The following is a 14,861-nucleotide window of genomic DNA, read 5'->3' on the forward strand; positions in this document are numbered from 1 at the left end:
TCCATGTTGTACGCTAAAACAACATTGTGAAGCAATTATACGCCAATAAAAAAATAACTTAAAAAAAAAAAAAAGAAAATTCAGTGCATTCACATACCGGCCGTCCATGAATGCTTTCATAATATAACAGAGCTTTCTGCAGGGCCACTTTCTCATTAGCAATCTGGTCTTTGGTCATATCCTGTATAAACACAAGGACAGAGAAATGAGAGCGGGGAAAACATTTGTGAACATTGTAACTGCTTTATTTAGTTAAACAAGTTTTCCGAAGTAAGGTTAAAAAGAATGTTTACCCAACAGCTCTCCCTAGCTTCATCCAAAGCTAGGAATTAGCTGTTCCTGATGTGCAGCTAGGAACACAGCACAGCAGAATCACCTATGAGTACTCCTTTCTCCCACATGGTGGCAAAGGCATGCTGGACTGAGGTCAGCAAGGCTGCGAGGTACACGGGGCTTAGCCTAATGGCTCCAGTGATGAATACAGTTACAGGATACACATTCCCAAAGGCTTGTCTCTAATCCTCCTACCTCAGAGAGTCACCAAACTGTCTCTTAACTGAAACAACTCCATCCTGCAACCTGTACAACAGGATTTCCTGCTCTCCATTTGCAGTCCAAACCAAAGGACCTATAGTTAAAAAGCACTCTGAGCTGGTTTCATCTGCTTCTTTGGAGTCTCAATGTGTGGAAGGGGAGAGTGAGGGAGATATAAAAAGGTGTTACTCATCACCCTCCCCACTGGGACCCTGGGGCATGCCCTGCCATCCTACCACAGTGACTGGAATGGTTTGGGATTAGCAGTTTCTCGGGCTCATCACAGAATCACACCTTAATGTCTTCCGGACGGCTGGTCTCTGCCCGCTTCTCCTGGAGCTTCCTCTGGATGGATTCCAGAGTGGCCTCCACGCTAGGCTTTATGGCTTTTTCCACCAGCTCTTGCTTTTTCTCATCTTCTTTTTCAAGTTGGGAGCCGAAACTCTTGGGGAGTGTGTTGCTTCGCTGCCGCATCCTGGGGGGTAGGTCCTCCTCTGATATCTTCAGTTTGGACTCTATGAGAAAAGATTTGGGGGTGGAGATGTATGGGAATTGACGTCTGCTGAACCCAGATTGTTTTTCTTGCTGTTAACAAGTGCTTAGTCCTATCTTCTTTTCCCCCCAGAAAGCATCTAATTATATTATTAGCTGAAATCCCTGGGTTATTATTTCTTAAACTTAAGAAAATGATAATGTTTTCCTGTATTATCTGGCATGGTTTCCTAACCCTAATTCCTGAGAAAGTTTTAGTTCTTTAACATCCATGCTTTAGCCGCACCAGCCTGTGGGCTGTTCTCAGAACAAGGCCGATGTCTTCCCACACCGAATCCCGTAGCATTTACAGGTATTTGCAGGTCTAGAACCCAAATGTTGGCCAACCTTTTCCATATGATGTATATATCTCACTTTGGAATTAGTTTCACTTTGTATTCTATTCCTTTGTTTATATGATTCTGTGTCCTACAAGACAGCAAGCTCTGGGAGGGACAGGGACCAAATTCTTTTCATAAGCTATTTCATAATCCACACCTTGGATTAAATAGGTTCTTAAAAAGTGTTGAATTGAAACCATCATTCTTAGATTAGTTATTTAGGGGGGGGAAAAAAAACCCTGCAGAATTTTCAGCATCTTTGATCTGGGTTTCCCTGTGATGGAGGTCATGGGAAGATACACAGAAAGTGTGCCGTGAATGCCAAGGGTCCTGGGAGTCAGCTTCAAGGAACCTGTCTTTCCTGGAACGTTTGAGTGGTAAGTGGCTCTCAGTGCGCGGTAAGATCACAGCTTCTGTGCTTGACTTGTTCTCTGAAGACCTTGACATAGGTCTAGAGCTTTCCCTACCTTTAAGTTGTTTCCGGAATTTGGCAAGGTCGTTTGTCCATTTCAGAACCTCTGGATTGGCTGCTTTGTCACTGTGGGAAGGCTGCGAAAAGGAAACGTAGAGTAAATGTTTTGGAATTGGGGCAGGAGACAGAAAAGTTTGATGATCACTTTGTTTTAAACAGCAAGGAAAAGCTGAGTTCCAATGGAATAATAAATGAACTGTGATTAATCAGAGAAACTTCACAGGTGGAATTCCATTATCCTTCTTTATATCTGGTTATTTTTGATGCTTTCAAAGAATTCCTCAGAGACAAAACGCTGGCTTGTTAGGGTCACGGACTTCCATGAGTCTATGACCTCTTTTTCATTATCTGCAGGGTTCACCCTGTCAGCCTAACAAGATAGAAAGCAGTGGGGTATATGATATTTTACACAACAACCAGTGTGAAAAATGTCTTTTTGTTATTCTTATAGGAAATACTAAGGATAGAGCTGAGAGAAGAATAAGGTCAGTACCAGTTAAATTTTAGAAGATAATTCTGAATTAAGTTTTAGCCAAACAAAATACTTCACTTAATGATTTTCCCCATTTCCGATCACTGAAATCGGAAAGCCTTCAATTCATTTGTAAGGATACACTGTGCAAGGAAAACGCTGACACACCATACTGGAGTTTATCGGGGTTTACTGCCCAGCGTTTACTGCCTTTGGTGATCCCCCACAAAGCTCCCTGCACCGTCCCCACTTCTCTGACACATCGCGTCGGGGGAGGGTCCAGAAACAAGCCAGTGAGCACTCACTCTGTACTTCCGCTCTTCTTCAAATCTGTCTTCAAACTTCCGGATCTTCTTCTTAAGGCTCTGAATCCTTCGAGTGAGCTGGGCAGGAGTCAGGTCCTCTTGCTCATCTTCGTAGGAGCCCAGAGAGGAGCTGCGGCGCCTGTGAGGGGCACCGTGTGGAGGTCAGCTTCCCAGAAGGGGTCACTGCCTGCTGGGAGGGGCTGGGGGGAAGGGGTGTGGCATGGAGGGGTGCTTATCCTCTCAAATAAAAGAGGACTGACTGCGATTACATTTGTGACCTTGAGCTCCGTATGTCCTGCCTTTTAAACACGTCCAATCTTCTCCAGCTCACCTTTGCACCGGGCAGAGCTAGGACTGAAATGTGCACAGTGGACTTCACAGCTAACTTGGAGAGAGCTTTGGAAAGGGGGCACTAACGGAAATTCGGTCGGTGATGCTGTAGTCGGGTCACAGGTCACGGGTAAAATAACAGAGCCTGTGCACTCGGATGGAGATATACTTACAACCTAGCTAAAAACATGACTAGCCATGGGTAACATTCCTCTCCCTTTTAAAGTTACACAGATGGAACGTCTGTGCCTCAGCAACACAAAGAAACACACCTCATGAAAGGGTGGGAATTGGGGGGAGAAGGAGGCACTTCCGTGTCGTCCAGGTACTGCCGGCTCTGCCCATAAGCGTAGAAGCGGGGGGACAGCATGGGGTCGCTGTCCTCCTCCAGGAGCTGCCGAATCAGGCGCCCCGCCTGCGGGGAGAGGCGCGCTTCGTCAGCGTCCACATTCTCCTGTTGCCACGAGGAGAAGGCAGGGATAGGCTCTGGAAAAGAAGAGGGGCAAGAAGGCAAAATTGTTCTTTAAAGCACACCTGTTTCCCAAGTTTTCTGAATGCATTAGGAGGCACTGAATTGAGGAGGCACTGGAGGGTCTCACATTTTACTTATTTATTAGCTCATTTGTTTGGCTGCACCACATAGCAATCAGGTTCTTAGTTCCCTGAAGGGATTGAACCTGTGTTCCCTGCAGTGGAAGCAGGGAGTCCTAACCACTGGACCACCAGGGAGTTCTCAGTTTCACATTTTAGATCGAAGGTTCTGACTCAAGACGCTATGCCCTGACCTGAATCAGCGAATCTATCTGAGCCATCCTCTACTCTCTTATCTCCACCTTCACTTGCCTTCAAAAGTCCATGTGCTAGGGCTGCCCTGAGGAAAAGCCACTAAAATGAGCTTCCAACTTTCCTGGCAGATCACTGAGGAGCACTTCTCCGCCTGAGGGCGTTATGGAACAGAAACGCCTATGTGTCTGTGAGCAAGGGGTTTAGCATCATGGCTGGACATCCTTCACTGATACAACCAGGGAATCGGGTTAAGGAATCGCATTCACCTTGGGAGAGTCCATTGATTCAGGCTGCACCTCTGCTGAGGTCACTCAATAAGCTGTTTTGTGTGCTTTTGCTTTAGCATGTTGGGATTTAGCATGTCTACAATGTATGGTCTGTATTTGGAACTTTTAGAGGCTACTTAAGTTGGATGGCATCATCAATTCAGTGGACATGAGTTTAAGCCAACTCCGAGAGACAGTGAAGGACAGGGAAGCCGGGGGTGCTGCAGTTCACGAGGTCGTAAAGAGACAGACATGACTGACTGGACAACATCAGACTGTAGTTAAAGTAAGAAATATGCACAAAAATAAAAAAGAACAGATCAGTATGAGTTATTTTAGACAATCTTGAAGGAAAAAAAGGGCACAAAATCCTGATTTTTCACTTTGTGAGGGAATAGGGCGGCATTTATTTTTACTGCAAGACCTACCTTGTGTTCTTTTCCTCATTAAACAAATCCTATCTAACATACTTTAAGGATAGATCTCAGATGATGTATGGTATTTCATTTGTAATACTTCCTTCATTTATAAAACAAGGTTATGTCTTAAATACCCTTGTGGATATTGTAATTTACACAAGGCTGGAATTTGGCCATGATCTTAAATTCTGGGATTCCCTCAGTTTGAATCATGGAACAATTGTCCCTTCTGCTATTGAAGTAGTTCTAAAATCCACAAAATCATCTTAAACAAGGGCTTACTTAGTATTTTAATTTAAAAAATCATACTGTAATCATAGAACATTAAAGCTGGTTGAAATTTCATACAACAAAGAATCCAGTGACTTTTCAACTGTGGCTGCACATCAGGGTCATGGAGGAAAATATAAATAACTCCTAACATACTTCCCTGATGGCTCAGGTGGTAAAGAATCTGCCTGCAATGCGGGAGACCTGGGCTCGATCCCTGGGTTGGAAGATTCCCCTGGAGAAGAGAAAAGCTACCCACGCCAGTATTCTGGCCTGGAGAATTCCATGGACTGTATAGTCCATGGGGTCACAAAGGGTTGGACATGACTGAATGACTTTCACTTTTTTCTTTTCTAACATACAGGTCTCACACCACCCAAATAGAATGTGTAGGTGAGGATCCAGATATGTGAGACACAAACACAGAGTCTTTAAAAAGCTTCTCAAGTGAGTATAATTCAGTCAGGTTTGAGAACTACTGCTTTGATTCAACAGTTACAGATAGGGAAACTGAAACCCAAGGAATTCAAGAGCAAATACCTAATCAGTGATAAGAGTTGGATCTAGAAACTCAAGACTCCTGCCCTCCTGGACACTACTTCAATTTAGAACGTGCCAGGCGCTTCAGGAACAAGGATGACTATCTTAAAAATGTTAAGATCCCACAGTGTAGTAAGACATTAATAAAAATTAATAAAAATTTTATTAATAAATAATAAGTAATAAAAATTAAGGAGGCACATTAATAAAAATTAATAAAAATTAATAAATTTTAATTTTATTAATAAAAAAATTAACCTCATGTGGAATGAGGTCCACAGGTTCTCAAAATTTAAAGACAACCAAGTCATCTTATAACACAGATGACAATATAAATACTTTAAACAATCAAAGCATGTAAAGTCCTGCCTACTGAGTCTCAAAGAGTGGCAGAGAATAGACTTGGCTACAGCAGGAGACAAACAGGAGTTGTTTCATCATCTGTACTGATGCGGTTGGCTGGCTCCTCCTAAGTGGCAGGGCTTAGATATGAGCAGCTTGGAACTGTCGACAAGAAAAAGTGAAAGTAACTGAGAAGTGAGGGGAGATGAGGGAAGCAGAGGGTGAGTGGAAAGTAATCCCTAGAAAAATAATAAGAATGTAATGTGCAGTTACAGAAAATGGAATTATTAAACCGACCAGATGACGTCTATTTCATAGGACAGCAGTAATTTTCTATAAGGACTAAAATCAATGGAGCCAGGACAGGGAAAGGGTTAAGATGGCTTGAACAGTCAAGCCGAAGGCAGTGGTGAAGGAGCATAACACCCAGGGGAAGGCTTTGATGGTTGACAGGGACAAGGGGCACAGGGAAAACAAAGTCTGATGTTGATGCTGGCATGCTGCTGTGCTGGCTAGTTTGACATTTCTGTGCATCATACCTTAGTTTGAAAGGTGTTATTTTAGGTCCTGAAGTACGTTAATCTGTCTGAATCTAGCAGAATAGCTTTTAAAATATAGTACAACTAATCTTTGAGTTTTGAACTAGGTGGTCTCTATGTACCATTTCTGCAAAACACAGTACGTGTTTGTGACCATTAACCAAGTGTGTCTCCGGTAAAAAGTAAACTGTGATCCTGAGTTAACTACAAAATACTAATCACGGAACTGAACGGTGCTTGTTTGATGCTTTGTGACTAACATGGGGCCATCCGTCAGATTGCCTTTTTGTTAGTCTTCTGGGCCTCCATTCTTGATCCATCACTTCACTGATAAGAAGACCAGATGTGCCGTGTTCCTGGTGTCACCAGTGGTATATATGAAGTACACAGCTGAAGAAATTCTAGCTCTGTCTCTTGAATTCATTTTTTAATTTTTACTGTATGATTCTGTTTCTTTTTTAATGGAAGCATAGCTGATTTAGAATGTTGTGTTAATTTCAGGTATATAGCAAGGTAACTTAGTTTTATACATATATATATGTAATACTTTTTCTTTTTCCATTATAGGTTATTACAAGATATTGAATACAATTTCCTGTGCTATACAGTAGATCCTGGTTGTTTGTCTATTTTATATATAGTAGTTTGTATCTGTTAATACCAAACTCCTACTAATTTATTCCTCCCTACTCCCTTTTCCTTTTGATAACATAAGTTTGTTTTCTGTTTGTGAGTCTATTTCTATTTTATAAACAAGTTCTTTTGCATCATTTTTTCAGAGTCCACATATAAATGGTTTGTCTTTCTCTGATGTTTCTCTTAGTATGATAATCTCTAAGAGATTCGTTACTTTAAAAAAGAGAAATATAATAGCATTAAGAATTTCAGCGGTAACAAAGTAAAAATAAATATTTCATCATTAAGCGCAGGTAGAACAGAAGGGAAGTTTTCACCTATGCATCTGGAAATGCTTATATGATTTCTCTCTCTCTTTTCCCTTTCCTTTAATTCTATACAGTCTTACAACTTAGGGCTCCTATTCAAAAGAGTTACATAATTATACATAGTTCAATATAATGAAAGATTCAGTAAGACCAACTGTTCCTGTTTTGAAATATTCTAAGAATACAAGGCTATCTCATGTTTTTTTTTTTTTTTATCTCATGTTTTGATAGTTGGTGCTCAAATAGAATAACAAGACTGAACTGAGAAGAACAACACAGTCCATTGATAGTATGTCCTATGCATTACCCACCTGCATAGAAAGCCAATTTGAGGATATGTTCACTGACAATTCCCAATTGTGGGCTTGAGGAATAATTTACATTTTAACCATAATTCTAGAGCAATGAAACAGACGAGGATATTGCAAGATAATTATTCAAAGGGACAAGAGAAAAGATTTGAGGCTTCAAATTAGATTTTCATCTTAAAGGACTCCGTAAAACAAAAAAGTGTTTCCCTCTCTGGACCAGAATTCCCTGGATATGGTGGTTTTGATTTTAGCCATGTGTCTGATCGAAAAGAACTCTGGACATAAGTACGGCACGTCTATTAAAAATTAATCTGCCCAGGTTAGCTGACATCCCAGCAGGTCAGAAATAACAGAGAAAAAAGCTGTATGCTTGCTACCTAAGTAACAAATAAGAATAGGTCCCTGGGGAGCTCCAGTTCAGCCACTACAGCACACATGGAAATAAAGGAGATTCACTGCGGGAGGAGAGAACGCAGCTCTGACTGATGCTAATGCGATCACCGGGTCGCAGCTCCTCTCTGCATTAGCTGGCTGGATCCATTTAATACACAAAAGAAAACGAGCTACTGAGATGATTTTTCTCTAAGAAATCTGCACAGAATTAAGGGAGCTGATGTTTTCCATGTCTCATTTCTAACTGCGTATGTGTTACTCAGAGTCATTCCTACTTGGTGTGATGTCATCCAGTCTTCCGAGGAGGCTACCCAGTAGCGCTGGAGGTACACTTACATCCCAGATACAGGGACATGGAAACCCCACTGGTGGGCGGTCTTTACTGGGAAAATCCTTTCATAACATTTTCCTTAGGATTCCAAAATGTAACCTGAGAACAACCACTGTTCTGTTAAATTGTTCCAACAGTCTCACCACAAACTAGCAGAACCTTATTAGCCAGCTTCATCAGTCCAAACTAACACATGGTTGTGCTGAGCACTCTGTGTATGTTAGCTCATATAATCCCTGCAACAAATGTACTAAATAGGTACCACTACAGCGGTGCCGCGCTGTGCTCAGCTGTCTCAGTCCTGCCTGACTCTCTGCAACCCTATGGACTGTAGCCCACCAGGCTCCTCTGTCCTTGGGATTATTCTAGTAAGAATACTGGAGTGGGTTGCCATTTCCTCCTCCAGGGGATCTTCCCGATTCAGGGATTGAATCCACATCTCTTGCAACTCCTGGATTGGCAGCCAGATTCTTTACCATGGAGCCACCCAGGAAGCCCCTACTATTTGTTATTATGTACTATGTCTCCTATTGAGACCTGCTGACTAACTTGACCACAAAGCTAGTTAAGTGGTAGAGCCAGAATTTGAACTCTCCATGTGTATGCCTCTTAACTATCATAGTCCACTGCCTGCTATGATACTGAACTAGCATTGCTTAAAAGAGGCATTTAGGTGGAAGTCAGGAGACTTTGTGATCTTTAATCATCACTTTGCCTCTTTTAGCCTCAACTTTCTTAGCTGTATAATGTGAGGGTTCAGCTGTAAGATCTTTAAGATTCCTTGCTTCTCTAATATTTTTTAAACAGAATTTCCTGCCCACAGTTATTTTTGATAAGATAAGCAGTTAAGTGATGAATAAGATATCTGAAGTGCTTTATACCCTTTAAAAAATGTTCTATAAAACTTGATTTCACCAGGACAAATCTAATAGAGTAGCTGAGTTTTTACATCTCAGTACTTCCACAAGGGTGTCCTAAATCAACATGAGTTGGCTGATTATGGACATTTTAATTATGTAACTTTCAAGGGTTTTAAATAACTAAGACAGTTCATTTGATTTGGGTGTTCATTTAATTTTGGAGAGTGCAAACTCTAGTAATAGTGATGATAATGATGCTTTCACGTGGACAGATCAAATAATATGCCCTAATACACAGCTACACATAAAGGAAAAAAGACCAAGCGTGTATTATTTATCTGTCAATGAGTGGGACTGGACTCTGATCCTCCATTCACTTTGAGAGGGTTCCACTCATAAAGGAAAAAAGATCAAGTGTGTATTATTTATCTGTCAATGAGTGGGACTGGACTCTGATCCTCCATTCACTTTGAGAGGGTTCCACTCTGAGCAGTCTATGGAACTCATTAACAGCTTCATTTTTCTTTTTATTTTCCCAATACCATATGCTTCAGAAGCCACAGAACATCATTTTCATGTGAGAGCTTACACTGTAGTGGCCAGTGCCTGGAGGTTGCTCATTAAGGACTCTCTCACCTGATATTCTATTACTCTACATGTATGAGCGAGTATGAGCCATGGCATGGGGAAGGAGAGCAAGCAAACAAATCAGAGAGTGTTGGTTACACTACATGGGGGTCTGGAGACTACTGATGGAGACTTATAGATGGATACTGGTTCATATGGTTTCAGTAACTATATATTTTGTTGCACTGGTTGTACAGTTTAAATCAGTACAAAGTTTATTCCTTACAGGGGAGTGGCCATTTTGTTTTTCACTAAACCTATAGAAAAAGGTGATATTTCAGTGGCTTAAATGATTGCTTTCAGCTTAACTATCCTTCATGCAAAATATTCCTTTATTTGGACTATACTTACAGCTGTATTACTGCTAAAATGTAACTTGGACACTTAAAATAAATAAATAAAAATAAATATACTGAAAGCACTAACCAAACAATCAAAACAACCTTGAAATGAAACCATGTAGATTTTTGAGGTATGTAAGTTCAATGACAAATGTAGTAACTGGCAAAAAGGAAAAGTTAAAATAAGTCATTTTATAAATTATATGGGTAACACAATCCTAATAAAATGTATTATTTTTCTTGGCATAAGCTTTAAAAATTTCACCCAGTTTCCCAATACAAAATGTTATTTCCCTCATATTATTATCTGGCAGAAAGTTCTTAATATAAAGAAATGAAATAGTTCTAATTATAAGTTAGCTTTCAACCAGTCTGGAGAGATTTCTTCTGCTTTATATTTAGCTTCTTTAAGTATGTTGGAAGGGACTATGAATTTATGATTAAAAAAAAATCCAACACCTGAGTCCGCTTCAATAGGAGGAGACTCTACTAGCCCCTTTCCTGAATAAATCATCAAGATAATGTGGCCAATTTGAATTCTGACCAAAAAATCCTAGAGCTTTTAATCTAGAGCTGTATGTTAATAATATAAGGAGACCATATTCTTGAAGCCCAAACAGAGCTTTTGTTTTGGCTACTGCTTTTTTTTTTTTCTTTTATTTGTGCAACAGTGGCTACCCTGGGACCTTGGTGGGGCAGGCTGTTTTTAATGTATGAATTAAAAGCACACCTGATTATTTCAAAGTACAGAAAAGAACAATAAATACTACCCTATAATGTATCACTTAAAACAAAAAACCTTGAATTTTCCCCCCAGTGGATAGCTGGGAAGATCTGACAAAAATCTCAGATTCACCACCTAATTACATGAAAAAAAAAAAAAAAAAAAGGAATGTGTTTCTTAGATTGCAAAGAGGGAAAATCAGAATAAAAAACATTTTGATTTCATTTCACTGAAGCCCTGGATTCGAGAAGTATCATGATGCTACTATTTTTCACCTTGTGGTCTTCTTAGATCATCTTAAGATCATTAACATAATGAATACTTTTTGGTTAAGAAAAAAAGAGGTGGGGGCAGAAGACAAGCAAACTTAGGTGCTTCTGAAAAAGACTGACTTTTTATTTTAATAGTTGTGATTCGTTAAGTCATTGTGTTAACTCAGGCCACGGCTCTGAACTCAGAAGCACAATTTCCCCCTCTCTCTACCTTCAGACACACAGACCGTCTAGAGGCAGATGGGCACTTATTATGGAGACACTCTGATACGTGTCTGGATGCAGACATATGGATCATGGAAGAACAGCAGCTTGAGGAACTACTGCAGACCCTCTCTGAAATACAGGTTTGACAAGATGAGGATATCCTCTTCTTCTGCAGAGATAAATGTCTAACATTTCTGTCAAAGATCTCTAGGAAAACCAGTCTCAAGAACTACATTACAGGCTTTCAATACGAAGCACTTTTATTCAGTGTTCTCTTTGATAAGCAGATTCTTTATGTTTGCTAACCTGGATTTTAAAAATTTATCCATAAAAACAGACGTAGAAGCAAAGCAAATCAAAGTATTCTTCTTGAAAAATGGGGAGGAGATTTAATGAGGAAGGTAGAGGGTTGGCACGTAGCAGGGGGAAGGTTAGTAACACTGACAGCGAATCCAAAATGCACACCAGTTCTGTGTTACTCAGCTTGGTACTCCTAGAGGGAAAATGCACTCACATCTCAGCACTCCTGGTAAGTCAGAAAGAAAAAAAAAGGGGCTGCAAGGTGATACTAGAATAAAGGGCGAGCACATTTTTCCTTCTTAGATCGCAATCACTCTTGGCAACACAGAACGTGACACATTCCTATGTCAGGGGAAGGATTTTCGGTCATTTAGAAATGTGGCTACTTCTGCATGCACAGCTCTTGCTCTCACCCACGCACCCAACATGCTTCTCCTTTCTGCTAATTTACATGTGGTTCTCTAGTATTAAATCATCCAAATATCTGATGATCTTACCTTCCCAGCTCTTCTGGTCACACAGTGCAGTCAGGTCCAGCTCAGGCACTTCGGACACAAAGCTCTCCTGCTGGTCATTAGCATCCGGAGTCCTCTGCAGCTTGCTGTCAGGCAGGCTGGGATGCTCCTGGATCTTCATTGTGGGGTTCTGCAACAATAGCACAAGGTCCTCAAATCTCTACTGCTCACCAAGACCCAAAAACGTCTGCAGCAATTCCACTCCTGCTGAACAAAACCTCCCAAGCCACAGCTGCTGGTGTCCCCGGCACTAAAACCAAAATCATAGCCTGATGCCCCCCGGATGTTAGCTGGTCACTTGCGTGCAAAAAGCAACTGCCATCTGCGTGCCTTTAACTTTTCTTCTGGGAGAAAGACAAGATCATTTCCGAGGGCTGTTCTTCCTGATAACTGCTGGCAGCTGACAGACTGGATGATAACTGACTGGGGCCAGGAAGGAGGGAAAAGGAGTTTGTGTTTCCTTAAAGGAGTATGGCTCTCCAGACTGTAAATAACAACCCAAAACTCAGCTACCGCTGTTGCTAAGGCTGTAGCAGCAACATGGTGTCTCTCTCACGCAGCCTTCTCTGCCCCTTAGGTAAATAGTCCTGCAGGGCCAGGAGCAGAGGCTGTGCACACGCGTGCTCTCCTGCTGGCCCTGGAGGCTTAGAGCAATTAAGCGGGGCTAGCTGCACATTCCCAGATTTCCTGTGACTGTTTTCGCCACAGTGTGGGGAGAACAGACTATTTATGGAGGAGCTCTGGGTATTCAAGCATTGTTGCGCAAATTCAAACAGCACGGGTGGTGGTGGTGGAGGGGGTGGTTTGCTAGCTACCAGCTAGCAGTAAGGAATACGGACTCTGGAAATGAGCCAAAATTACACAGGGAGCATGACTTTTTTTATTTTTGAAAGTAAAAGCCAAGAGCTGGCAAGTCGGCAAAGCATAATTTATATCTTACAAATATGCAACTGTCACTTCTTTTCCTACTATTCATCTACTCTGAATATTAAATACTCAGCTACCCTTGGTTTTATTTACTGGTGGCACCTGCACCAGGCGGGGACATCGGAGGAATGGGAAAACTCCCCCTCAACACAAGGCTATCTTAACTAAGCGATTTTGTATTTTTTAAAATGCACTGCAATGTAGTCTTTTTTTACCTTGTTCTTTTGGCATCCAGTAAACCCAACCATTGTCATACTCCCCCTGTCACAAAATTATAAACAAAAGTGCTGCCTCACAAAGACATTTCTCCAGGAGCACAGATTTGTACAAAAGATTTTCTTTGAGAATAACTGGAAATTTATTTGAGCAAATATATCATCATTAAAAAAAAAACCCAAACATCTGGAAATCATAAATGATTCTGTTAATGTATGAGAAATGTTCTTATGCTTAAAATAAAGCACTACTAAGACTTCCAGCTCCTTTTAATAGCTATTCAACCTACTTTGATATCACCAGGGGAATAGTCAGGGCTTTTACTACTGTATTTCCATGAAATGAAGCATTTTCTTCACATTTGGGATAAAATGAAGTATCACCAATCAGTTCGTGAAAGTCAGATGGAAATGCCAAGTAAATCTGGGGCTTTAAGACACTTTAAAAATTCTGCTTGTCTATTATACGGGGGGGGGGGGGTAGGGGGGAGGGAAACACACACAGATTAAGTATTTATGCCACAAAAATAATTTGTTCCCTGAGCTGAATCCTAATGAGACCAGTGTTGAAGGACCCAATCTGGCGCTCAGCTTTTTAAAAGTTACAGCGTCAGTTATTCACCAACCATTTGTGTGTGTGTCAGAACCCCATATAGCAAATAAACATTTCCTCAACAAAGAGCTCTAATACCTGTTATACTTAGAGACAGATAAAAGGGAAGAATATAAAAAAATGTGATTCCATGGTGCAAGTATGGCACTTTCTTCACCAGGAACATCTGTGAAGCGCTGACCCTGTGAGGCGGTGGAGCGGATGGGGGTTTTCCTCCCAGGCAGACTTGGGATTGAAAAGCAACTGAGTAGCTCGGTGCCCTGGCTGAGCTGTTTCACCTCTCTGAGCCTCCACTTCCTCAACTATAAAACAGCATTAACAACACCTGTCTTGCATGGTTCATCTGAAGATCTGAGAGGCCTCTAAGCATGGTGCCTGGGGCAGAGACACACAAATAGAAGTGATCCCTCTTACTATTATTAGGCACCATAGGAAGATGAGTAAAATATTGCTACCTCTCAAAACGCTCGAGAGAGGAGTTAGAGGAGGCTTATACAACTGCAATTTAAGGAGAAATGTGCTACAGCAGAGGGCAGGGCAGAGTCTTGGATGCATTCAGAAAAAATATTAGAGAAAAGGGGAACTCGTGTTCCTGTCATTGATCAACAACAGTAAAGGTGGTTTGGGCTGTGGGGGTCAGAGGGGTCGGGGAGGAGGGCACCCCATATAGAGGGGAGGAGGAGGAGAGGCTGTGGGCATAGAGCTGGGCAGGAGCAGGGGATGCCGAGTACAGGAGAGATGAGGCTCAGGTGCCAGCCTTCAGCACAGATGACACGCATGCTGGATCAGCAGAGGCTGGGCTGACAGAGGCCTTGCACGCTGGGCTAAGTTTGGATTTTATCCTGTGGTAGATAATGGAAAGCCATTGAAGGATTTTAAAAAACAGACTAGGGGACTTCCTTGGTGGCCCAGTGGCTAAGACGCCACACTTGCATTGTAGGGGGCCTGGGTTTGATCTCTGGTCACGGAACTAGATCCCACAAGCCACACAGTGAAACAAACTAATACTTAACAAAACAAAAAGACTAGCAACAGAGAAATGTGTGTTTTCCAGGCTGATATCTTAGGCATGGGAATGCATGCTGCTGGGAACACCTGCAGGCCTAGAGCTGGGCTCACAGGCAACCTGTGCCC

General features: G+C 41.6%; 1 protein-coding gene across 11 annotated transcripts in view; it reads right to left on the reverse strand.

Annotated features, from left to right (window-relative positions):
- FAM13A (family with sequence similarity 13 member A) overlaps window positions 1-14,861 on the reverse strand; it is a 330,402-nt gene that overhangs the window by 22,986 nt on the left and 292,555 nt on the right. For all 11 annotated transcript variants that reach the window (XM_055587622.1, XM_055587621.1, XM_055587620.1 and 8 more), the window contains 6 exons: window positions 11,955-12,102; window positions 3,258-3,471; window positions 2,656-2,794; window positions 1,874-1,955; window positions 829-1,049; window positions 98-181 (listed from right to left, as the gene is read on the reverse strand). In XM_055587622.1, the coding sequence (XP_055443597.1) occupies window positions 98-181; window positions 829-1,049; window positions 1,874-1,955; window positions 2,656-2,794; window positions 3,258-3,471; window positions 11,955-12,102 (888 nt within the window). The remainder of the gene's footprint in view (window positions 1-97; window positions 182-828; window positions 1,050-1,873; window positions 1,956-2,655; window positions 2,795-3,257; window positions 3,472-11,954; window positions 12,103-14,861) is intronic.

This window comes from Bubalus kerabau, chromosome 7 (assembly GCF_029407905.1).
Source record: "Bubalus kerabau isolate K-KA32 ecotype Philippines breed swamp buffalo chromosome 7, PCC_UOA_SB_1v2, whole genome shotgun sequence".
Taxonomy (NCBI): domain Eukaryota; kingdom Metazoa; phylum Chordata; class Mammalia; order Artiodactyla; family Bovidae; genus Bubalus; species Bubalus kerabau.